The sequence below is a fragment of the Dendrobates tinctorius genome, unplaced genomic scaffold (assembly GCF_039654945.1).
Source record: "Dendrobates tinctorius isolate UK_male_01 unplaced genomic scaffold, ASM3965494v1 ptg000319l, whole genome shotgun sequence".
Taxonomy (NCBI): domain Eukaryota; kingdom Metazoa; phylum Chordata; class Amphibia; order Anura; family Dendrobatidae; genus Dendrobates; species Dendrobates tinctorius.
In genome coordinates, this window is record NW_027361986.1 from 1,759,449 (window position 1) to 1,787,088 (window position 27,640).

Consider the following 27,640-nt stretch of genomic DNA (forward strand, 5'->3'; position numbering starts at 1 on the left):
CAAAATGAATATAGAATTAGCGTTTCACTTTTATTTAGCTCTCTTTTCTGCACCGCCGTCTTAGCACACCGTTTTTTGGTTTATAGGCTGATGAAGAATGGTTAAGACATTAAGAAGCTTTATATCGTCCATGTGGAAAATGTCACAGAATTTCTCATTAGTTAGGAAGCCAGTGGGACAATCAGAATCTTGGAACTGGCTCCTTGATGTTAGTTTCATGGAGCCATATCAAAGAGACATCCCCTAAAGCCATCTTGGGAGATGCAAATCTCATTAACATGCCTTTCAAATTCTAATGAATGCTCAACAATTAATGGGTATGGTCGGTCGTAACAACAATAACATAATATTAGACATCAGAGTAACAAGTGGCCTCATGACTATCGGTGCGGTGCAGAGAAGAAGGTAGAGCAGCCATGACGTAACAGCAATGTCGGCAATTAATGAGATGCGCTGCTCTGCTGCCTCATTGTAATTGCATCTGTCTGATGTAAAATCTATTAACCAAGGATAACAATATTGAGTGCAGTGGAAATAGATTTATTGGCTAGAATTTAACAAAGTTACCATTCTTTCATTTTCTTCTATAAATCAATACTACACGTGAAAATATTATATCTAAGGAAATCTGCTTCTTTCTCCTCCAGGACTGATCATCCACTCTTAAAATTCTCAATTCACAGGTAAAATTTGTCTTCAAGGAATAAAGACTTTCCCCATTATGAAGATAGGAGTTGGCAGTTGGTGCTCATAAAGTTCTATGCCAGTGGCTACCTCTAGCTCCTCTCTCCACATCATTTTAAAAGCACCAACTGTCATCTGTCTCAGTAGTGGAGAAATCTGTTGTCACTGAATACAGATTTTATAGAATCAAGAGTGACATACCAGTCCAGGAGGGGAAAGAAGCAAATACAGTAGTGGTCACGATCCATCTTTGGATCCGTGGCAGATCTGGATTCTCACATATAAACTTTTTTCCTTTCAGGCCATCGGGGGTTATTGTCAGTTTTTCCCCCGGTGGCCACTGGTGTAATTACATGGCTGTTGAGTTTGCTGATGCAGGTGGTGACCACTCCCACCTTCCTTCAAAGGGTCACACCTGATGCATCAGCTGACCGTCGGTGTTAGAGGTCATTTTGCAGCGACCACGCTGAGGAGAAGGAGCTTGCTGGGAGCGGTGGTGCCTCAGCTGTTAATGTTGTATCCGGTTTCGTGATCCTGCTGTGCGGTGCTTTACAGCAGAAAGCTAAGTGTTGTTTGTCTTTACCTTGTCTGTCATATCTTCCCTTGGTGTTGTATTAGTGCAGTGGTGGGACCAGTGTCTTCACTTGCTAATTCCCTACTTAGGGATAGGTGCAGGGCAAGCGAGGGCTAAGGTATCCTGCTCAGCGACGGTTTGAAAGAAGACGTATAGGACGTCAGGATAGTCCAGGGCACAGCCTCAGGAGAGTGAAGGAGGTGTCCATTCCCCGTTCCCTATCGCAGGGCCCACCGTTGTAATTGTGTCCCCGGTGTTCCCTTGTTTGCTGTGTGGTTGGTGACTGACCTACTGTTGAGTGGTTTCATACCGGGTCAGTCGCATCCGCAACAGTTCTCTGATAAGATATATTACAAAGTCACTTATTTTCAATTGTATTATTATTTACAAAATAAAAATAATAATAAAAAATTACGGCCGTAACAAATAGCCTTTGAGCCCAGTAAAATCTCTATTTCTAAAGTAGGACATGACTTCTAAGAAGGACTAGTATTTTTCATCCACCCAGGTATCATTTTAAGGCCGGGATCACACATGCGAGGAATACGGCTGAGCCTTGCATGTTAATAACCGGCACTGCCGCCGGCACTCGGGAGCGGAGAGTTCGGCTCCATGTATTGCTATGCAGCCGCACGCTCCGATCCAAGTGCTGGCGGCAGTGGCAGGTATTAACATGTGAGACTCAGACGTATTCCACGCATGTGTGATCCCGGCCTAATCAGCATAACAGCGCCAACCTGACAGTGTCTGTAGTTTACTGAGCAAAATCCTGCTGACAGATTTGCTTTAAGCCCCTCAATTTGCATGCTGAGCACTTTGTCATATTGGATTGACAGTGAGCTCTGCGGCTCTGCACCACCACATGGACTCGCTCACATAGTGTCTTTTCAGGCTCTCATCACCGGCTCCTGCCTTCGGCCAATTCCTGGTACTGAACTAAAGGCAGGATAAGGGCAAGAAATATGCAAATAGAGGTGGTGTAATGGCGCACTTGGCATGGTGTGCAACCTTAGCACAGTGAAGAGTTAAGTGCACCATTACACCCTCTCAACTTCCATACTGAGCACTTTGTTACAACTTGTCTTTGTCCATACCCTGCCTACAGTGCAGTACCAAGCCGAGCGTTGTCAATCACTATAACAAAGTGCTCAGAATGCAAAATGAGGGGGCGTAGTGATGCACAACACGCCAAGGGTGCACCAAAGCCCCCTCATTTCCACACAAAAATAATTGTTTTCTGACTGCTAAAAACCACTGAGCGCTATACTCCACGTATACTTTTCTATAGGGGCTAAGTCCCCCACATACCAGAATAAATAATTAGCGTTTAATTAGCGCTTGGTGTGACAGACTCCCTTTAAAGTGACCATACACATTAGAAAATAATAAAACATGCGTACGACAAAAATTAATAATTTCTGGGAGGTTAGGCTTCTCTCCGATTCACAAGCGTATATAGAGTATATGAGCGGTGGTCCCTATCAAAAACTGTAGTGGCAAAGTTGGGTGCTGCTTTCTTTTGTCACCACTCACTAAATTATGGTAATTGCCCAATTATATCAGTAGTTATTTGCAACAGATGGAAGACAGGATGAGGTCTGTGTAACATGTAACATTAGATGTCAGCACAGCCTTCTATGAAAAGTTGTAATGTCTCCTGCATGTGAGAAACCTCAGTCTTCAGAGGCAGAGATCTACTTTAATGTTATTAGGACAAGTTTTCTAGCAATCCACATTTTTAAATCTAAAAGATGAGATGTGCTTCTCTTATAGTGCAGATTAACCGTTTACCATCTCACAAAGAATAGCATATTCCCTTATTACACGGAAAAATATTACATCACTTTGCACTCTAGAAACATTTCCGCCATACAGTTCACTGAAGCACCAACAGGGGACATGTTGTCTCTCTTCTGTATGATGTCAGTTCAGGTATACAGAAAGTAATGTGCAATCTCGATTTTACGAAAGTGACAAAGGTAAATGGCTGCCATTAGAGCACTTAGGGCTCATTCACATCTCCATTTTACAGCTATCTACAACCACTTTTCAATATGAAGCACCATATGGAGGCAGATGGAATGACAAAAGCTTCATTGTAAGTAACAGCAGAAGCAAAGGGGAATTTATTAAGCAAATAAGTCTAAACCAAATTTATGAATTGTAACTTTTTAAAGAGGGATTCATGCTCTGTTTTTCCCTTAGGTAGCACACAGGCAGAAGCAGCAGAGTTATGGAGAGCATTATATAGCACTACTGAGCAGTGTAGCTTTGAATCCAGCACTGGGGTTAGGCTAGTCTGACTGGGCACAATCTTTTTATCAGCCTCACGCTCGCTCCTCCCTTCTCCTTTCCCCTTCCTACTTCATAGACTACAATTTGCTCTATTACCGGGCACCTCACTGTGCTGGGGCAGTCAGTCAGTCTTATTTTGGGCAGGAGAGATTTGATCTGTGGTTTCTTTTTAGAGTGATTGATCAGTGCAGGAGGCAGAAGGAGGGGAAGAGAAGAATTGTAGAAAGAAGCAGATTTCTCTTAAGTAAAATATTACAAAGATTCTTATATTCACCTGTACTCTTGATGTATGCAAAGCTTGTTGAAAATATAATTCACGTTTAAAGAAGCACTGCTCCTCCTCCCATCAAAGTTTGTATCCTCTTAATATATTGCAGTCATCATATTATACAGCACTGTGTACTTACAATTGCTCATTTTGCCTTTCCACCCAGATAATTCTCCTCTTTTCATCATGTCTATGACATCAAGTGAGGACATATTTTGCACATCCCCTAACATAGAGGTGTGCTTGTGCACATTTCATCTTCCTACAGGCGGTGCTTGGTTTCGGCAACAATGAGAGCATCTGAGCTTCTGACCCGGAAGTGATGTAACACACATCACGTGTGCGTTTCAGGGATAGGAAGTTACGTTACATATGCAGTGCAATTGGACCATCCATCTGCAGCAAACTAAGTTTCTGTGCCTCGCGACCCGGGAAGTGATGCAATATACGCCAGGTATGTGCTCCACAACATGGTGAGTGAGGTCACACAAGCCGTCAAATGGCCCGAAAATGTTTCAGATGCAAGGCCAGCATATGGTGGGCACAATACAACAGTTCCTACACTCCTCTGATGAATCCTTCACACAGAGGAGGAAAAGCATAGGGACTGGCTATATATTTGATTTTGGGTATTAATGAGGCAGCATCATTCTTGTGTATGGCCCTTGTCAGGGTGGAAGCAACACATGGGGTTCGACAGGGTACTAATGAATTAATCCCTGTTATATTTCTGCTTCTGTGTTCCTGGCTGGATGAAATGGTATTATCATGAAACATTGGTAAGATCAAACCTTTTAATATGAACACTGGTTTGTTTGAGCACTAGCACTTTATCTTGTTGTGATGTTATTTGGCAGTCATTACATACGGCTTTATTCTAGGCTCTTTTAATTGAATTGTTAAAAGTTATATTCTATGTATATTAATATGTTCTCTCCCTGCTGAATTTCGATATAATTAATGAGAGGTTTTGTATAGGTCGGCTATACCACACGAGACACTTGCTGTTTTTTGCCCACACCAAAGGCAGCATGTATCAGAGTCTGACTGCGTTATTTCAGCCAGCTACACTTTTCTTTGAAATGTTGCAGTGTTTTAGAGAAAACAAATATTTCAAACCTGGCCGGTGACCATGACGCTTGGGTGACTAACCTATGATGCCGATACCGAGTAGCTTGTCCCTTCTCACCCACTTGATTGACAGGTCTCTCACTACATGTGTATACAAGTGAAGGCCTGTCACTCAAGGGGAGTGGGGTGTGGACAACCTGGCCTATTGATCTAGTTATCCAAGTGACGTGGTTCCCAACCTGCCTTTAAGTATATGTCTTCTTTGAAACATCACAGCATTTGAAAGTAGAACATAGCTGCCTGAAATGATAGTGCCAGTGTCTGATTCATACTGGCTGTGGTTCGGACAGCATGGATCAGCCTTGAGGTTTAGTTTCAAACCTCTGGTCAGATTAATGGTGGTGTTCCATGGCTACTAGACCTGCTCAGAGCAACAGGTCACCACTGAGTTCCCATTGAGAAACAGGATTGTCTGGATGGGAAAATAGCTGTAATTTGTTGTATTGATTAGCACTGTAGAGAAGAACACAAGTCTAATCAGCTTTATGTTTGCTTACTCCTACATTGCAATTTCCTGTCCCACAAACTGATTGTGAGATTTATGATCCCGTATTAGGACTACTGTACTGTTATTACTTCCATAAAATCTGATATTACAATTGTAGGTAACAGCAGGTTCGCAGGATGCAGTGACGAGATGCGAGACTGGTTGAACTTTGAAAAGCAAACTTTTCATAATTTAAAGCTGCTAGGGCTATAGTAAGCAACCAAAAAGGGATAACAACAGTTGTCCTCGCAGGGACTCAGTACAACCAAACACTATTTGGAAAGGACACGACTAACCCGACCGAGGCCGGTTACTATTGGGCCACGGTATGGCCGTCTACGGGTCCTTATAGTCTTTAATGTCACTTATCCGTCCTGATGTCCCTCGGCGTCTCTGTGGAAGCTGCGTTGCTGATGAAGCTGCTTTGGCATCTTTGATAAGGCTGCTTTGGCGTCTTTGATGAGACTGCTCTGGCGTCTTTGATGAGGCTGCTGTGGCATCTTTGATGAGGCTGCCTTGGCGTCGCAGCCGCTGGGCCCAGCTGCTGAAGATTTGGAGTAGTCTTCGGGCGCCCCAGCGCCCAGGAGGAGTTGGGGCACAACAGGCCCTGATGGAGTCCTGAGATGATGTAACCCCCTGTTGTAACAGCGGGGTTGCGCTTGTGAGTTCAATGGGACTCCTGTCCCCAAGCAGGGTTGTGTCGCAGTGCTCAAGAGTGGCGGTTTACTGGCCGCGCGCACAGCCTGGGGCTGTGTGCAGAGTGTCTCTGTTGACCAGGAACAGGCCCCAACTGCCGACTGCAGTGGGGTGAAGGCGACTGTGAGCGGTGATAGACAGGCCGCAACCACGGGCTGACGTGAACCGGCAGCGTCCGCGGGTGGCAGCGGGCAGGCCGCAACTGCGGGCTGAAGGGGGATGGCAGCAGCCGGGAGAGGACAGGCCATGGAGGGCTCGAGCTCAGCGGTAATGGCCGAGGATGACCGGGGGCAGATCGTAACCCGGGATTGGGGTGAAGAGACAGTCCCCTGTCGGTAAGCTCGGCACCTCTTTCCTGAGGGCAACTGTGTATCTACCCTCTGCTGCTGGTCTCTTCTATGAACTGTCAGTGTCCTTCCCGCTCTCTCATGCCCCCTCCGTCTCCTGCTCCATGTCTGACGTATCATCAACTGACTCCTCTGCGCGCTCCCTGCCCCTTTTATACTCGCCCCTCCCCTTACTGTCCTGTCACTCTCAACAGTCCACTCTCCTCCTCTCTTCCCCGAGTACTGTTTCCTTAGGAACTCAGATGGCGGTCCCCTTGGTTCCGGCCCGGACACTCTGTGGGGGTCCTCCTCCCTACACAATGATAATATACAACATTTCATTCCTGCTTACAGAGTTTATAGTATATTTACCAGCTTGTTGGATCTAGTACAAGTAGTGGCTCGGGGGAAGCTTCTTCTGCTCATAAATTTATCAGTGATATCTTGTATGAAGTAAAGCTCATTAATGTCATGAACATGAAAATTTGTGAGTATAGACATGTAATTGTTTGCATGTTAAATCGGGTGAGGTGAGTTTTGGTGAGAACATCAGGATTAAAATAATTACCTTGAAAATATGAAATAAATATTATCTCACATCAATTCTATTTCCTCTTTTTAATTACCGTATTTTCCTCCACTCTCTATAATGCCATTGGCATTTAAGACAAATTAAATAAAATGCACAAATTATTACTAATGTTATATTTACGGGAAATATTAGTGCTGATATCAAATAAATCAAAATGTATATGTGCAATTTATTTTCTTAGCTGTCTTTCTTTAATTCTTAAATGGGAGCTTAAACCCAAAATAATATAGTGATGTTTGCTCTTGAATATAGTGTTGCTGAGGATTGTGGTTTTAGTTACTGATATTAGTTATCGATTTTAGTGTACCTAAGTTAACATCAGTACATAGTGAGCGATGACTGAAGCCACACCCAGGCACTGACTGACAGCCAGCCCAGTAGTGCAGCCCGCTGTCAGTCAGTGTATGGGTGTGGCTTCAGCTGTTGCTCGCTGTGATGAACCCGCACCTCGCCACCCCGTCTGACATCACTATTCCGTCCGAGAGATCACATGGTAAACTCTCCTCACTTGACGTTCCGCAAGGTCAGCTTGCTACAGTTTTACCCAGACACGCCCTGTCCACACGGGCCCAGGAAGGCACAGGGAGTGAGAATGTGGCCCACGCAGTCACTGACGTGGCATCACACTTACTCACAACCCTGACAGGCTGAGCGATACCTTTCACTAGCACCAGTGAAACAGCGCCTGGTCAGCCCAGTAGGACTGCCACCAGTTCTTCATTAGATATAAGCCTCGGCCAGAAACCAGTCCCGCTAACATGGAAAGTTAAGCTAAGATCACAGACGTGTGGATTCATGGATTCATGGATCGAGATAAAAAAGCAACCCAAGGTTAAATATTTAAACACCTTAAGGGCACAATAGACAAAACACTATACGCAATGGTTATATATACTATGGTCAGCTATGCAAATACAATAGTGGTAGGACAAAGTATGCAGAATATGAAAGTCAGTTACCAGTTAGATGAAAAGCTTGACTTGTGAGGGAGGGGTTGCCACATGGGAGGCTGGTGCTCCCCTCCATTCCTATAGGTCATTGTGACCTCCCCAGAAAACAGCAATAGGCCATGTTTTACATGAGCATTTAACCCCTTGTGGTCACTCCCCTTCTGCCCCCTGGACTAGACCTAAATCACCTCCCCTTGCATTTAGCAGCTAAAAACTCCAAAACCCAAGATGTTATTTGTTATATGACACCTTTATGGACGGTCCTAGGGAAGCAGTTTTGATGCCATTGGATCCGGCCGGGCCCATGCTACGCATTGAGACCAAACACAGCTTTGCTGCTTTGCTACCTGGCTACTACTAACCATTCTATGTATCTCCCCATCCTGCGGTGCTAGAACAGATCCAGGGTCTTGATGGCAGTTGGTTCGTTCCAGAGATCTTGAAAATGTAACCAGCGTGCGGCTAGGATGTACGATAAGTCCATAGTCTTTTAATGAAATCGTAGCTGTCTGAACAAAGCAGTTACACTGCATGGACTCCATGTAGCAAGTAAGCCTTTTGTCTTGTGCTTAGCTGGCTCAAGGTGTGAGATCTGTCACTCACAGCCTTTTGAGGCTTGACCACTTTCTACATCTGCGCAAAAGGAACAGGTTTTTAGAATCCCATGCCAAATAGGATATAATTCCATGTCAATCATTTGTATGCATTGACCCACCCCTATGACTGAAGGTCTGAGGCTGCGAATAGCAATAAAGTTAATTTTCTCCTGGTAGCCAAGCTTTCAGAGCGGCGGCAACATGGCTATATGCTCGTAATATCATTATCGCAACAAATATTTGCTCTAAATTGTGCAAAACATGCCCCAAGACAGGGAAATAACCAACTCCATATAAACAGCACGATAAGGAGAAAAAGGAGTAAATCGGTTTAAAAAAAGATATGTATTGGTATCAAAAATACATAGTAAAAAATGCAGAATAGTACACAAAAGAAAGAAAATAAGGTGCACAAGGATGATACTATAGGACCACCGGTGCCAGACACCCACCGCACATTAGCAGAAAGCATTAGTTCAATAAGGTAGATAGTATAAATACTGTGTACACATAATAGTCTGAGAAGGTACTTTTTGGCCATAAGTAGCGCTTACTGATAGAGGCAAAGGTTGGCTGGCACCAGGCTGGATCCAAAAGAACCCCAACGTACGTTTCGCTTCGTTAATTCATTGCTTTATCAAGGGGATTCATATGACAGATACAGCTTTCTAATTGAAGACTGAATTAGTCTTATAGCCAGGGGCGTGGCTATCGTGGTCGCAGCGGTCACAGCTGTGACGGGGCCCGGAGTGCTTAGGGGCCTGATCGCGGAGCTGCAGCTGCTTATTGGCTGTGCAGCTCCGTGCTTTGATTGGCAGCCAGGATGCAATTGGCATGACGCGATGGCTGTTCTGTGCGCACAGGACCTGTGATAAGGTCACAGGAGGGGAGGAGTCAGGGGTCACCTGATCAGGGGCCTCAGTGTATGCAGGACTTTGCTGTGCTGGCTGTCATGTGCTGGATGAGAGTAAATTTATGTGTGGGGTCAGGAGGGGTTTACAGGGTGGATGTAGCAGAGTGTTTGTGTACAAGGTGCACAGAGCAGAGATGTGTGTGCACGAGGTGTACGGAGAAGAGCCTTGTGTGTTCGAGGTGTATGGAGCAGAGCCGTGTGTTCGAGGTGTACGGAGCGGAGATGTGTGTGTACGAGGTGTATGGAGCAGAGCCAAGTGTGTACAAGTTGTACGGAGCAGAGATGTGTGTGTACGAGGTGTATGGAGCAGAGCCGTGTGTGTACGAGGTGTACAGAGCGGAGCCATGTGTGTACAAGGTGTACAGAGCGGAGCCATGTGTGTACGAGGTGTACGTAGCGGAGCCATGTGTGTACGAGGTGTACGTAGCGGAGCCATGTGTGTACGAGGTGTAAGGAGCGGAGCCATGTGTGTACGAAGTGTACTGAGCAGAGCCACGCGTGTATAAGGTGTACGGAGTGGAGCTGCACGTGTACGAGGTGTACGGAGAGGAGCCGTGTGTACGAGGTGTACGGAGAGGAGCTCTGTGTGTACAAGGTGTACGGAGCGGAGCCGTGTGTGTACGAGGTGTACGGAGAGAAGCCGCGCGTGTACAAAGTGTACGGAGCAGATCCGCATGTGTATGAGGTGGACGGAGAGGAGCCATGTGTGTATGGAGCGGAGCCGCACGTGTACAAGGTGTACGGAGTGGAGCCGCGCATGTACAAGGTGTACGGAGTGGAGATGTGCGTGTATAAGGTGTACGGAATGAAACCGTGTGTGTACAAGGTGTGCGGAGAGGAGCCGTGTGTGTATGAAGCAGAGCCACGTGTCTACGAAGTGTATAGAGAGGAGCCATATGTGTACGAAGTGTACGGAGCGGAGCCGCATGTGTATGAGGTGGACGGAGAGGATCCGTGTGTGTACGGAGCAGAGCCGTGCGTGTTCGAGGTGTACAGAGCAGAGACGCGCGTGTTCGATGTGTATGGAGCGGAGCTGCGCATGTATGATGTATAATGAGCGGAGCCGTGCGTGTACGAGGTGTACGGAGTGGAGATGTGCGTGTACGAGGTGTGCGCAGCAACGCGTGTACGAGGTGAGCGGAGCCGCGCGTGTACGAGGTGTACAGAGCGGAGATGTGCGTGTATTTTGGCATTGGGGGGGTCCATTTGAATGTTCGCACCGCGGCCCATAACTTTGTAGTTACGCCTCTGTTTATAGCCACTTCTCAGCATAGGCTAAAGGCCCTCAAAATATGCAACAGAATAAAGTCGTCACAACCTGCCGATATTGGCAGTATCGGCAAACAGTCCGATGTCTATGGGGATTTTCCGACTCTCCTCCAACATATTCTGTCAAGGGGCAAGAAGGATCTGCCATGTTGGATTTTCGTTACCTGATACTTTGGTTCCCTGTGATATAAAATGCCATCCGAGGAGTCAGACTACAGCTCTCTCATAGAGAACACAGGAGTGCTCTGCTTGGCTGATGAGAACTCGTTGGAGGATATAGCTCTCGGGTGAACGATCATTTGACCTACAGCTATCTAATGTGTATAGAGGCTTTAGACTACTAGTCTGCCCATCTTCGGTGTTTTAGGCTGACACTACTTTTTTCAGTCTGTGTATAACCATAGGTTGACTAAAAAGTCAACATAAAGAGAATTGATTTTCAATGCAGCAAATGCATAGAATCATAGAAGAAGGATTCAATTGCAAATCGACTAAACCATCATTAATTAAAAGATTGCTAGGTAATTGGGACAGATATAGCAAGAAAAATACATTTCCCAATGAGATGAAATCAAAATTAAACAATGTTTTATAAGATTGGAAAAATACCATATTTTTCGGATTATAAGATGCACTTTTGGGGGTGCATCTTATAATGTGGATATACCTTACCGGCCGCGGTGGAGCAGGGTCCCAGGGTTGCGGCTGGAGGAGGAAAGAGTGGCGCTTTGCTGCAGGCCACAGGCTGGGATGAGGGGGTGTTCCGATGTGCGCCTCTGTGGGTGAAAATGGCTGCTGTGCTCTGTGTTACGGGGGGGGATCCGCTGGCATTTTGTGAAAGCCCGGAGCACCCCGCATATCCACTACTGCGATGCGGTGGCCTCTGGGAAAATGGCTGCTGGGGCAGCGCATGCTCAGATTAAGATCTCGGCAATGGGATCTCCTCCCGAGATCTTGGGAGACGAGATCTCGGCTTTCGAGATCTTGTTGCCGAGATCTCGATCAGAGCATGCGCCGCCCCCAGGGGCCATTTTCCTGGAGCCCCCCGCACATCCATTACTGCGATGTGGTGGCCTCCGGGGAAATTGCTGCCGGTGCGGCGCATGCTCAGACAGAGAACTCAGCAATAAGATCTCGTCCCGTGATCTCAATCTGAGCATGCGCCGCCCCGGCGGCCTTTTTCCTGGAGGCCACCGCATCGCAGTAATGGATATGCGCGGGGGCTCCGGGCTTTCACAAAATGCCAGCGGACACCCTGCACCACAGAGCACCGCAGCCATTTTCACCCACGGCGCAGCGCCGCACATCAGAACATCCCCTCTTCCCAGAATACGGCCTGCAGCTATGTGACAATCTTGCCTCTTCCAGCGGCTACCCTGGGACCCCGCTTCACTGCAGCCACCACCCCTGATAAGCAATAAGACGTATGGATTATAAGAGGCACCACTATTTTATTTTAAAAAGTTTTTTTCCTATTTTTCGCCTCAAAATTTGGGATGCGTCTTACAATTCGCAAAATACAGTATCTGCTTTTTTTCCAATAAACACTCATTTGTTAGGATATACAGTACTATCATTGTGACTTATCAGATAACATCTGGGACTCCAGCTGAGAACTAAGTGTACAGAGGGATAATTTTCTAATCTCAGACAACTTCTCTAAACTGGTTTAAATGTGTATATCACATTGCACTGTACTGGAAAGAACCCCTCCCATGATCTTTTTTCTCTCTAAGGGTACTGTCACACTTAGCGATGTACCAGCGATCCCGACCAGCGATATGACGCTGTCAGGATCGCTGGTACATCGCTAAGTGGTCGCTAGTGAGCTGCCACACAGGCAGATCTCACCAGCGACATCGCAGGGGCCGGGGGTCGCTACTTACCTGACACACCAGGCGATCCTGCGTCCTCCCGCCTGGCTCCACGCGTCGCTCGTTGTCACAGCAGGAAGCGCTGCAGGAAGCAAACGACGAGAAACAGTCCAGCCTGTTCTCGCGCGATCAGCAATAACCAGCGGGGGAACCGGTCGTAGGTAAGTATCAGACACAGCGATATCGCTAGCAATATCGCTATAACGTCACAAGTTATAGCGATATTGCTAGCGATATCTCTTAGTGTGACAGGCCCTTAAGGCTGTGTGCCCACGTAGCGATTTTTAAGCCTTTTTGCCGCGATTTTCGGAGCGAAAATGCTGCGAAAACGTTTAAAAATCGTGTACAGAACGCACATGCTGTGCTAATGCTGCGCTTTTTTCCGCGGCAGAATCGCATCACGGAAAAAATAGCAGCATGGTCATTCTTTTGTGCGGAATCGCAAAGAATTGCCGCGATTCCGCACCCATAGGAATGCTTGAGAATCGCTTACTTCCCGCATGTGGCTATGCCCACCATGCGTGAAGTTAAGCGTCTCATGTGCGGTTGGTACCCACGGTGTGGAGGAGAGGAGACTGTCCTCCAGGCCCTGGGTACCATACCCCTGTAAAAAAAAGAATAAAAAATAAAAAAATCGGGGTATATTTACCTTCCGGCATCACGCGCAGCCTCAAGGGCCTCAGCGTTCCCAGTAATGCCTTGCGGCAGGGTCCTGTGATGACGTAGTCTCGCGTGACTCTAGCGGTCCCGCGAGATCGCTATAGCAACGCGATACCAACGTTATCACAGGTCTCGCAAGGCATCGCTGGGAACGCTGAGGCCCGGGATGGCAGTGCGGGACGCCGGAAGGTAAATATACCCCGATTTTTTTTTTTTTTTTTAGCATTTTAACATTCTATCTTTTACTATTGATGCCGCATAGGCCGCCTCAATAGTAAAAAGCTGCTCACACTTGTCAAACACTATGTTTGACGAGTGTGACCAACCTGTCAATCACTTTCCAAGCGATGCTTCAAATCGCTTGGAAAGTGCTTGAATATCGCATGTGAAAATCGCGGCAAAATCATGAACACAATCGCGGTAAAATCGCGGTGAAATAGCGCGGAAAAAACACGCGATTTCTGGGAAGACGTCCGGTTTTTAGTGTCCGGAATAAAACGCTACGTGGGCACATAGCCTAAATCTGTGTAGATGTGTTTGTACTATGGTGTCAGAGTATTAATATACTCACGTAACGCCCTCTTCTCTGGTATCCAGGTCGGTTCTGCTCCTCTTCTCAGTGACGTCACTGCTCTCTCTGAGTCACACTGTGCTCAATGTGTGAGTTGGAAATCTCTTTTACAATACAAAGGTACTGTCACACTAAGCGATATCGCTAGCAATATCGCTATAACTTGTGACGTTATAGCGATATTGCTAGCGATATCTCTGTGTGTGATACTTACCTCCTACCGGCTCCCCCGCTGGTTATCGCTGATCGCGCGAGAACGTCCAGGACTGTTTCTCATCGTCAGCTTCCTGCGGCGCTTCCTGTGGTGAGACGAGCGACGAGCGTGGAGCCGGGCGGGAGGACGCAGGATCGCCTAGTGTGACAGGTAAGTAGCGACCCCCGACCCCAGCGATGTCGCTGGTGAGATCTGCCTGTGTGGCAGCTCACTAGCGACCACTTAGCGATGCACCAGCGATCCTGACCGCGTCATATCGCTGGTCGGGATCGCTGGTGCATCGCTAAGTGTGACAGTACCTTAAGCCTACAAAGCCTTGTTCCGAACCATGTTCTGACACTCCATAGACTTACATTGTAAAAGCCACTTCCAGGTCACGCAGAGCGCAGTGTGATCCAGAGAGTCTGCAGAGCGCTGACTTCACTGAGAAGAGAAGCGGAGCTGCGCTGGATCCTGGATTGAGCAGCGGTAGGTGAGAATGTTAGTACACTGACAATAAGGTACATACACATCTACACACACATTTAGTGAAAGTAAAAGATCATGGGAGGGCTTCATTAAATGACCAAAACACAAAACCACCAATTTTGAGATAAATATTCAAACTTCAGTTTATTAAAGGGAATTGGTCAACTTGTCATGCTGTCAAAACTGGGGGCAGCATGAATCGCAGCCTAGGTGAACAATGCATAGGCTTTAAAGATCTGGCTGATGACCATAACCGGAGATTATTCTAGTCCAGCCAAATGAACAAAACTCATAATGAGAGACCTGTCAATCACTTCCAGCAGCATTGGGAAAATTTGGCCAGGGACAGCACCGGACTACTCCAATCTCTGGCTTTGATCCCCAGATGTATATTTAAAATGAACCTGACAGCTGATACATGCTTCCCTATCCACAGGCAGCATGTATCAGACCCAGGCTGTATGATCTCAGCCAGGTATATTTAACTTGCGCACGTATGAGCAGAGACCTGGCACTCCAAAGCATTGGGCGGGTACTTCAGGTTCCCTTGAAGTCATTTTGTATTTCAGTAACATTACGGCTATCTGTACATCACTACATACTCACTGATCATGCATTTACGGAAAACGCTCAGCGCGCTATAGATGCAGCAGAGCTGAACTTGCTTATAGGTTTCTGCGTTTTAGTTACAATATTTAGCAAAATTAACAAAACAGGTGACAAGTCATAAACTCAGGTTGATGAAGTAGTAAGAGACTTGTGTGGATACAGCGTGTGCATGAACCAGCGATGTCAGGTGCGCTCTGATAACACACCATGTTATATACTGATTGTATCGCCACACTACAATGTATCTCATGGCATGTAAACATTTCCTATTTCAATAAAACACAACACTCCCATGAATGTAATAATAAGCTGGATACAACCTCTGTGCTAATTTATAGCTTAAGTTCTCTAAATGTATTCTATAAACTATTAACCATTTCCATCCTGCAGCAAACATGGGGACCAAACCAGGTGCATATAGCTGGCAGAGTGTAGTCGATGAACATCAGTCCTTATCTATCAATATTCAGTATATTCATTAGATTGCTATAGTTTGGCGCTCCTTTCTTGGAGACGCAGCTGCACAGCAGCCACATAGTGAGGGGGACCAATCCAGCAGGGTTTAATTACAGTTTGTAGTTGGCATGTGACCTTTCCAGTGTTGTATCCCCCTCACTCCTCCGCTGGCACCTTCCTCCTCTTCTTCACACTTTCCTCCTTCCAATACTCTCCCACCTTGGAGACATCTCTATTTAGATTTCTCATTGCTGTCACTTTATTTCCCAGTTGCCTTCCCTCCCATCCCTCATACAGCCCATCTTTTTATAGATGTGACCCTCACCATCCTATTCTGGTAGCCAGCCCCCCCATGTCTCTATGATTGAGCCCCTCACCTGTTCTGCTGCCTCCGGGTCCAGATGTGGCTCCAGAAGTGGTACGGTGAACTGGATCTTTCTGGGACTGTTGGGCTCCATCCTGTGTGTGTCCTGCCTTATCCCAGGGTCAGCTCTCTGCTGCTGCTCAGCTTCTGCTTTCTGAGGTTACAAGGATTTTGCCAGCCCCTTATCTCCTCCTGTCTTCACTCTCAGAGCAGGGAGGAGGAGGATGGGCTGAGCATAAGCAGCCAGTATTCCCCAGCTCCCCCTCCCCTCCATACACAGACCATCATAGGTTCACACACATGGCTCTGGAGTAGAAGCTTCCACCGGTATAGAAACACGTATATTCAGTGTATACATTGTCACCATTCCTATTCAATAAACTTAAAGGACATTAAAAGTTTCCCAGTTGATTATTTCCTTCTGCCTGGATCCTTAAGGTAAAGCCGCCTGCCATGAATATACTTATTTCTTGGATGCTGCTGCTCTCCTATTTCATTTTTCCAGCTGTCATGTTCTACTTACGGTATCTATTAGCTTCTTCTTTTGCTCTTCTCAACTCCCTTTTTCTCTTGCTAATTAATGTTCCCTTTTTCAGCTATGAACAATATTTCCTACACTAGTTAATTCCTCAAAAAATGGCGTAGGTATAGGAGGTGCATGGTACAGTAGATGGGGGCATTGTTACATGTTTTATGCTTGATCTCGGGAGGTTTATGTTACTTTTCTGCTCCCTCACTATTATTTCTGTCACCTAATGATAAAGAAACTCTGTTGGGAAGAAAACATAAGGCATCCAGTCCTTCCAATCTCATAAAGCGTATCACTAACATGCCATCCCTTTATGATCGGGGGCACTTCCATCTATGGTACCACTGCCAAACCTGAGAAATGAGGTTTCTCAGCGATTTTCTCCTCCACAACTTCTTCATGTGAATGGGCTGTATAGGAGATTAGACTACACCAGGGCTGTATCATAATTATTCTCAGGATTGAGGAGGGTCCCAGAGTTCAGCCCCCCCACTGATTATAGACTGATAATGGCACATCATAGAAAAACCCTAGACGAAAACCTTTAAGTCAGTCCGGCAAATTCTTTTTACATATGTTTTCATGGATCTCAATAATTTCTATTCTGCATAACTCAGTTTATATAGTATGAAAACTATGATTAGGAGAACATGTTGGCTCTCCTATTACTTGTAAACCTGGTGAGAACATGTATACATATATTATTGGACCTTAGCAGCTTCGAGCTGGCTGGCTTTTTCATACGCATTAAGGTTTGTTCACATCAGTATTTTTCATTTTGTAGTTCTGCTCCATCACAAGAGCAAAACAACTAAATGACCTGCAATGCTGGACAAGAGGGGTGCCCAATAGACTCCACTGACTATAATGGAATTCCTAAAGGTAACCTGACACCTTCAAAAATGCGTTTTACCTGCAGATATGGTGTTAATCATTGACATTTTAAAAATGTTTTTCGGCGTTACAGGAAGAGCATCTGCAGGTAGAAAGGGATATTATATTCTCCCTGCAGCTGTTAGTTTCCAGTTATCGGAGTGGTGCAGGAGCTGTAAAAGACACAGATCGCCAGGCTTGGGCTGCCACAGGAGAATCCTCTGGTGGGCCCCTGTGCAAGACTGGGCCATCACCCTCTTATATGAGCAGTACTTGGCACAGTATACATGAATCACTATGTACAGACAAAGGCGGCATCTTACTCATTTAATAATCTACCCAGTTCATCACTATATATAAAAGTGAATGTACAGTATGTATGTATGTGTGTGTGTGTGTATCACCAACCAATCAGGAAGCATCTTTCATTTCACCAGAGCTGTTCAAAAGAAGCTTAGCTGTGATCGGTTGCTATGAGCAACAATTTTCCTTGCAACTAATCACTAAGCATCTTTCATTTCACCAGAACTGTTTAAAAGAAGCTGAGCTGTGATTGGTTGCTATGAGCAACAGTTTTCTCACTTCACAACACTTCAGCAGACACTGACATGGTGGGAGAAAAGGAAAGGAGCACAGCGCACATGACAGAAATGAATCCCCCCTCCATCCCATAGGCACATCTTCCCTCTTACGGTATGAAAGTTAGGGCAAATCCCTCAGTGCTCTGATACTGTCCCCAGGCCTCTTTTAAAGGGATCATTGGTATGGAAGTCAGGGCAAATCCATCCAGCACTTTAGTTTGACCCCATGCCTCTCTTGAAGGGATCCCCGGTAAGGAAGTTAGGACCGTTCCACTCAGCGCTCTGGTTCTGACCCCAGGCTGATGGGATGATGTGGGATATTAGGAGTAGTAGTCCGGCGGCTCTGGCTGACAGGATGATGTGGGATATTAGGGGTAGTAGTCCAGTGGCTTTGACGGGATGATGTGGGATATTAGTAGTCCGGTGGCTCTGGCTGACGGGATGATGTGGGATATTAGGGGTAGCAGTCCAGTGGCTTTGATGGGATGATGTGGGATATTAGTAGTCCGGTAGCTCTGGTTGACGGGATGATGTGAGATATTATAGTGAATGTGGCTATGCAGAGTGGGCGGGGCTATTCACTCAGCTTTATATATATAGATATAATCATTATAATTTGTTATAACTAACCAGAGTTAGCTACTATGCCCGGGCAGCGCCGTGCTCTTCAGCTAGTTATTATATAAATCTGCGATTGAGGATAATGTCACATTTGAATGTAGCTGAAACGTGGGGCCCTGGCGTTTTTTACTGTTGGGCCCTTGACTCCAGTCCGACACTGCAGAGCAAACCATGACTGTAATCACTCCCTGCACCTCCCCGACTGCAAGTGAGCGGCTTTTGGGAAAATATAGCTTCATTTTTTTTTACCTATAGTTGTACTTTAGGTAACACAGCAAGACTGGGTTTAAATGCTACTTACCTATAGACTAACACCACATTTCCAGTTGTCAAGATCACTTTAAGTGTCTATCAAGGGTCATAGCATTTTATAGTCAAAAAAGCAAAGTTTGCTGGAATATTTTGTCCAGTATTTTTGTGAGGATTAGCAATGGAGGCTCCAAACTAAAGCTTCAATGTAGATGTGAGCGGAGCCTTAAGTGGCATAGGAAGGTCTATCCACACTGGTACTTATAGTTACAGATTAGACAATTTGTAGCTGCCAGTGAGAAAGGTAAAACTAGTGCTTATTCTCCCATAAAAATGTTTTAACATTTAAAACAAAACTTTTGGCTAATTAATCCTAATTCTACCTTTCTCACATTTCACAGATGACCCCAATTATGTTACAGGAAAAATTACTCTCTAAGGACATACTACATGTCTGCCATTTTCACCTGATCTCCTAATTAATTTATGTGGGAAGATATGACAGGTGATATATCCAAAGACAATTCACCCTTATAGAACTAACAAGTGTATCTTAAAGTTAAAAATGTTGCTGTAATGCGGCTCAAAATAAATCCTGCAGTTGCATTGTGTTACATCCATATTTTAACATGCTATTGCACCCCCTGTCCTGGTCACGAGATGGCGCGTTTTCAGCAAATACTGGAGGCAAATTGGCAATCATCAGCTCGGAAGCTGCGCATGGGACGTACTTGGACGTTCCAACAAGACAACGATCCAAAACACAAGGTCAAGTCGACCTGTCTTTGACTACAGCAGAACAAAGTGAAGGTTCTGGAGTGGCCACCTCAGTCTCCTGACCTCAATATCATTGAACCACTCTGGGGGGAGATCTTAAGCACGCTGTTTATGCTAGACAGCCCAGGAATTTACAGGAACTGGAGGCTTTTTGCCAAAAGAGTGGGCAGCTTTACCATCTGAGAAAATAAAGAACCTCATCCACAACTACCACAAAAGACTTCAAGCTGTCATTGATGTTAGAGGGGGCAATACACGGTATTTAGAAATGGGGTATGTGAACTTTTGATCAGGGTCATTCGGATGTTTTGGGTTGTCATTATAATTTAAAAAGAGAAAACACAGTAGTTTGTCAATAAATGGCTTCATCCAACCACTTACCATGCGTGGAGAAAAAGTTTTGGTGTTATCATTCATGTTCTCTGAAAAAAGGCCAAGAAAGCAAAAATTCTACCTGGGTAAGTAAACTTTTGAGCACAACTGTATATTATATGTGCAACTGGACATGTAAATTGCGGAGTCATAAAATCATCATTCTACAAATTCTTTTATGTACAACTTTATATTTCTATCAGACAGGATAGGTGCACCAAGCCTTAGATATCTAAGGTTCAATTTGAAAGGAAATACATTTGTCATTATGTCGGTTTATATATCCTCTGAGGCAGTGAGGGGTATCATATGGGAGGCACGGTATATATCCCCCTGGATGCGCATAGAAGCATATTCAGGGTGCGTGCACACGCTGCGGATTCTGCTGCGGATCCGCAGCAGTTTTTGCTGCTGTGTACAGTACCATTATAACCTATGAAGAACAAAAACTGTAGTACACACGGTGCGGATTTTTCCGTGTGGATTTGCTGCGGTTTCAAAACCGCAGCATGTCACTTCTTTGTGCGGAATCCGCAGCGGTTTCACACCTACTCCATTGTAGAGGTGTCAAACTGCAGGGGAAAACCACAGGCTAATCCGCAGATAAACCGCAGGTCTTTTGACCTGCGGATTTACCTGCGGATTTTGCAAAATCCGTGTGGAAAAATCCGCAGGTGAATCCGCAGCGTGTGCACACACCCTAAGGCCTCTGAAGTGCATTTCAATCACAGATATGGCTGTGGTTGCAATGCAGAATAAAAGTAATTTTGGTCTTGGACACGCTATTTGCCCAAGTCAGATTTAAGGAAACCCAGCATGGGCTTTTATTTTTGAAGCGACCTCCAGACCAGGTCTTACAAGTGACCCATGGCCACAGATTCCATTTAAAAACTCTGCAGCAAATGGTTGAGTGTGTTATTCTTGGTTTGCAAACTGCAGAGCAGGTGGCTCTGCAAGGCTCAGCCTGTGTGGAGTAACACAGAGCCAAGCGAAGCCAAAAGGCCTGGCAACCCTCAGTGTGACACGATGGTGCAGTCACCCATGGCAACTGGTACAGATTGTCTTGATTCCCAGCTGCGATCCGGAGGATACTATTTGTTTTCCGTTTGTGAGTATGCTGGACATTAACCCCTGCAATGAACTCTGCAGCGTGGGAAAAAGATCTGTCACTTTAACACGCTGATGAGGTCATGTCCAGTCAGGCGGGGAGGATGCACAGGCAGCTTCTCATTCATTCCTCCGTGGTTTACAGCTGGGGCGGTCGCATTAACACCGCTCCCATTTGTAAACTATTGAGATGGATTGCAGAGTGGGACTTGACTGTACGGCGGATAGGTATGGGATATTGTTGCTTTATTATTTTTGTGTTTTTACAGGAGAATGATGGCTTCAATTGGATTGGGAGTTTAATAAAGATGGGAAACCAGTGTTTAATTATTTCATTAAAATAATTTATTCTTAATGTCTGTGTGTTTTTTTAACCCTTTCATACTATTGGATTAATAATGGATAGGTGCATTATTGCCACTTCTCCATTATTAACCAGGCTTAGTGTCACCTTACAATAGCAAGGTGACATTAACCCCTTATTACCCCATATGCCACCAGCTACAGGGCAATTGGAAGAGAGAGGCTAAGTGCCTTTTCTAAGGTGGCTGGGGGCAGATGATTTTAGCCGGGGGGGGCAATAGCCATGGTCCCTCTCTAGGCTATTAATATCTGCCCTCAGTCACTGGCTTTCCCTCTCTGGCTAAGAAAATTGCGCGGGAGCCCATGCAATTATTTCCGTGAATACATTCTTTTATTAAATACATACAGGTCCCAAATTTTTTGCACACATATACTACTAACAGTATTAGCCACTGACATATATAAATCTAACAGTTCTGCAATGGTTTACTGTATGTAAACCATGTCTCCTATCCGGTCAACTTCTGTAATGATTTTGCAGAAGCCGACAAATGAATTAACGGCTAATCTTCTATCTATATCTCTATGCAATATAAAGATATATAATATATATATATACATATATATATGTCAATAACATATACTGTATATCTGTAATATATATACTACATGGAGGTCCGATGCTATCGCATCGGGAGGGCAGTAATGTCACGATGGGGGCAGGCTTTGCAGCGTTGACAATCTTTCCCCCATGTGCTCATCCATCTATCCACTCTCTCTGTTCCCATGTGCTGACTTCTCCCATCTGTGCTCTCTTCTTTGACCTGTCTATCCCATGTGCTAGCCCCCTTGTCATGTTTCCGTGGTAACTTGGATAGCCGTCCTTTTTCAGATCGTATATTCTTGGTATTTTTTTTATGTTGGCGTTATTTGCTTTTTAAAAGGGTTTTTCCACAAACGAAAGTTCATTTTAAAAATTGTCTGTGTCTGACTGTGTACAGAACATACCACAGCTCCTGCGCAGGGGAGGAAGCAAAAGACAATAATGACATTACTGCAGGAGATTGCAGAAGGATACATTTTGTGAGGTTAAATATTGTTTAAAAACAGTTAGTGAGATATTTTACCTCACAAAAGGAATCCTCTGTGATCCCCTGCTATAATGTCAGTATTGTCTTTTGCTTCCTCCCCTGCCCAGGAGATGTGGTATGCTCCATACACGGTCAGACACAGACAATTTTTTAAATGAACTTTTGTTCGTGAGAAAATCCCTTTAATGTGACCGGCTTCCTCTACCTGTAGACACATCGCGAATCTGTCACCAGGATCAGCTGAATATTTCACTGTGCCTGTGTGGAATTCATGCAGGCACAGTAAATCAGACCACCGCCATCTTTGCGCAGACAGATAGCGGCGGTTACATTAAAATTGCGCGTGTGCTCCTCCTGTACAAAGATGGCAGCAGTCAGGGAATCATTCAGCTGATCCCTGTGGTTGCACGTTCACACAAGAGGTTGGTACCACCAGCAGTTTCCATATTGAGACACCCATCACTTGGGTGTCCCAATATGGCGGTCAGTGAACTTCCACCACTTGGAATTCTGGGATCCGGACACATCTGGATGGAACAGGAAGTGAAGACATTACAAGGTAATTATATATTAGATTTTATATATATATATATATATATATTACTAGCTGAAGAGCCCGGCGCTGCCCGGGCATAGTAACTAACTACAGTTAGTTATAACAAATTATAATGATTATATCTATATACTAGCTGAAGAGCCCGGCGCTGCCCGGGCATAGTAACTAACTGTGGTTAGTTATAGCAAATTATAATTATCCTCCATCCCATAGTCCCGTGCCGATATACCCATCATACATATCGACGATCCCATAAGCCCGTGCCTATATATCCATCATACATATCCTCCATCCCATAGTCCCATGCCCATATACCCATCACACATCCTCCATCCCATAGTCCCATGTCCATATACCCATCACACATCCTCCATCCCATAGTCCCATGCCCATATACCCATCATACATATTCGCCATCCCATAGTCGAGTGCCCATATACCCATCACACATCCTTCATCTCATAGTCCCATGCCCATATACCCATCATACATATCCTCCATCCCACAGTCCCGTGCCCATATACCCATCATACATATTCGCCATCCCATAGTCTCGTGCCCATATACCCATCATACATATCCTCCATCCCATAGTCCAGTGCCCATATACCCATCACACATCCTCCATCCCATAGTCCCGTGCCCATATACCCATCATCCATATCCACGATCCCATAGGCCCGTGCCCATATACCCATCATACATATCCTCCATCCCATAGTCAACCATTATGACATCATAATGAGTGGCGGGGCTTGCAACCTATGATGACATCAGCGTCACCATGGCAACCATTATGACATCATAATGAGGGGTGGGGCTTGATACACACACACTTTTCCCCATTATGTAGATAGGTTCTCGGGGTCCAGACGTGTGACTGTGCCAAATTTTGTGGCTGTAGCTGCGACGGTGCGGTCCATGAAAACATGCTGACATGTGCATAGACCCATTCATTTGAATGAGTCTACGTGTGTCAGTGTCTCCGGTATGTGAGAAAACTGTCACCACACGTACCGGAGACACTGACGTGTGAAATCGTCCTAATGGTGATGACCTACTAAGTAAATCTTCCTTTCCATGCCCTGTTGAGGAGATCCTTCTCTATAACCTGGAGTGTAATACTGTTATGTATCTGTGACTCTCACATTGGCAGATCCAGCCATCCATATAGAATGTTCTCCTTTGTAATAACACATATCCCCTGCCACAGCCACAATGTATGACTGACAGTAACTCATGGCAGCTGATCACTGGAGGTTTCAAAAGTTGGACTTTCTGCAATCAGTTGTTCATCAGGATGGCGTCACTACAAAACAGGCCAAATATCTTTGCACCCTGGATCGGGAGGCTTCTGGAAAAACAGCTGCTTAGGTCTTGGAAGAGTTCACACTCCCCCTGTCTGGGCTACAACATAAGATAAGATACAATATAAGAAAATAGATTAGAATTAGGAACCATTTTGAATTCATGAGTGTGTCTGAGCAGAAAGACAGTTTTGTCTCAGGCACCAGGGGATAAGACAAAAGGGATAAGAAACCATTATTCATATTACTTAAAGCAAATTATCCTGTAAAGAGTAAATTATTGTATCTACATGTAATGTATTGGTTCAATTACATATACTTTTAAATTAGATACAAGTGTTTTCCAAGTATCACATTGTGAGCACAGTTAAGAGGCAATTTGTATTTTCTATGAATATTTTTTATTATTGAACAGCTATAGTGCTGTGGGTCAATCCAAAAAGTTAAGGCTACGTCCCCACAATGAGCTTTTGGTGCATTTTTTCAAAAATATGCAGCATCAATGATTCACTAAAAACTCATAGTGGGAACATAGCCTAACAGAGCTGAAACCTGAAGATTTAAGAAAGTAAAAGTGAGGTTCTATCTTTCAATATCTATGTGTGCAGAATTATTTTTTAACCCCTTAATGACTGCGACTGCGACCCCTTAATGACATCTTTTTACTGACCTGATATATAAGAGAATAGTATCCCCACACAGGTGACAATCCAGCAGCTGTTGGCTATCCACTATAGCTGACAACTTGCTGCATTAGCCATGATCAGCATTGACACTTGATAAATGCTTAATAGAGTATGGGGGCTTCCTCTTTATCCCTATCGGCGCCCTGAGACCATGATTGTGTGGTCCTGATGTTTGCTATTACAATTCACGCCCAAATAATGGCCTTAGAGTCTGCCGGATATAGTGACCTGTTCAGAAGTTAGTGACATTTAGGCGTTAAAAATACACTTTTTAATTCCTGTCATGTCACTTTGCATTAATTCCTGAAATCACCTGAAGGGTTAATAAACTTCCTGACAGCAGTTTTCAATATGTTGGGGGGTGCTGTTTTTAAAATGGCATCATTTTCGGGGTTTCCCAATATATAGGACCCCAAAGTCACTTCAAGACTGGATAGGTCCCTAAAAAATAAATGTTCAAAATTTCCTTGAAAAATTGAAAAATTACTGCTACATTTTTAAACATCCTAAAATGCGAAAAAATAAAATAAAATAAAATTTTACAAATGGTGCTGATGTAAAGCAGATGAGTGAAATGTTATTTAATCATTTTTTTCTGGTTTTCCATCTAGATTAAAATGATAATAATTCAAATTTGTAAAATGCTAATTTTTAAACATTTTTGTCAAATTTCTGATATGACTTGTGTTTATTTATAAAAAATATTGACCTACAGTTGTGGCCAAAAGTATTGACACCCATGTAATTCTGTCAGATAATACTCAGTTTCTTCCTGAAAATGATTGCAAACACAAATTCTTTGGTATTATTATCTTCATTTAATTTGTCTTAAATGAAAAAACACAAAAAGAATTGTTCTAAAGCCAAATTGGATATAATTCCACACCAAACATAAAAAAGAGGGTGGACAAAAGTATTGGCACTGTTCGAAAAATCATGTAATGCTTCTCTAATTTGTGTAATTAACAGCACCTGTAACTTACCTGTGGCACCTAACAGGTGTTCGCAATAACGAAATCACACTTGCAGCTAGTTGACATGGATTAAAGTTGACTCAACCTCTGTCCTGTGTCCTTGTGTGTACCACATTGAGCATGGAGAAAAGAAAGAAGATCAAAGAACTATCTGAGGACTTGAGAAACCAAATTGTGAGGAAGCATGAGCAATCTCAAGGCTACAAGTCCATCTCCAAAGACCTGAATGTTCCTGTGTCTACCGTGCGCAGTGTCATCAAGAAGTTTAAAGCCCATGGCACTGTGGCTAACCTACCTTGATGTGGACGGAAAAGAAAAATTGACAAGAGATTTCAACGACGCAAGATTGTGCAGATGTTGGATAAAGAACCTCGACTAACATCCAAACAAGTTCAAGCTACCCTGCAGTCCGAGGGTACAACAGTGTCAACCCGTACTATCCGTCGGCGTCTGAATGAAAAGGGACTGTATGGTAGGAGACCCAGGAAGACCCCACTTCTTACCCCGAGACATAAAAAAGCAAGGCTGGAGTTTGCCAAAACTTACCTGAAAAAGCCTAAAACATTTTGGAAGAATGTTCTCTGGTCAGATGAGACAAAAGTAGAGCTTTTTGGGCAAAGGCATCAACATAGAGTTTACAGGAGAAAAAAGAGGCATTCAAAGAAAAGAACACGGTCCCTACAGTCAAGCATGGCAGAGGTTCCCTGATGTTTTGGGGTTGCTTTGCTGCCTCTGGCACTGGACTGCTTGACCGTGTGCATGGCATTATGAAGTCTGAAGACTACCAACAAATTTTGCAGCATAATGTAGGGCCCAGTGTGAGAAAGCTGGGTCTCCCTCAGAGGTCATGGGTCTTCCAGCAGGACAATGACCCAAAACACACTTCAAAAAGCACTAGAAAATGGTTTGAGAGAAAGCACTGGAGACTTCTAAAGTGGCCAGCAATGAGTCCAGACCTGAATCCCATAGAACACCTGTGGAGAGATCTAAAAATGGCAGTTTGGAGAAGGCACCCTTCAAATATCAGGGACCTGGAGCAGTTTGCCAAAGAAGAATGGTCTAAAATTCCAGCAGAGCATTGTAAGAAACTCATTGATGGTTACCGGAAGCGGTTGGTCGCAGTTATTTTGGCTAAAGGTTGTGCAACCAAGTATTAGGCTGAGGGTGCCAATACTTTTGTCTGGCACATTTTTGGAGTTTTGTGTGAAATGATCAATGTTTTGCTTTTTCCTTCATTCTCTTTTGTGTTTTTTAACTTAAGACAAATTAAATGAAGATAATAATACCAAAGAATTTGTGTTTGCAATCATTTTCAGGAAGAAACTGAGTATTATCTGACATAATTGCAGGGGTGTCAATACTTTTGGCCACAACTGTATATTTACTATTATCTCATAAATTATAATGTGCCACGAAAAAATAATCTCAAAATCACTAGGATCCGCTGAAGCATACCAGAGTTATTACAATATAAAATGACAATGGTCAGATTTTAAAAATGTGGCTGGGCCATTAAGGGGTTAAACTAGACGAATAATGTATATTTTCCCATCTCAATTGTTTGTCTATTTTCATTAACGTGAGAATAATATCCAAATGACTCAAAATGTACAAAAT

General features: G+C 44.5%; 1 protein-coding gene across 2 annotated transcripts in view; it reads right to left on the minus strand.

Moving 5' to 3' along the window:
- PPP1R1A (protein phosphatase 1 regulatory inhibitor subunit 1A) overlaps nt 1-16,190 on the minus strand; it is a 282,252-nt gene extending 266,062 nt beyond the window's left edge. For both annotated transcript variants that reach the window (XM_073561422.1, XM_073561421.1), the window contains exon 1: nt 16,011-16,190. In XM_073561422.1, the coding sequence (XP_073417523.1) occupies nt 16,011-16,091 (81 nt within the window). In that variant the 5' untranslated portion in view covers nt 16,092-16,190. The remainder of the gene's footprint in view (nt 1-16,010) is intronic.
- Nucleotides 16,191-27,640: the final 11,450 nt, after the last annotated feature.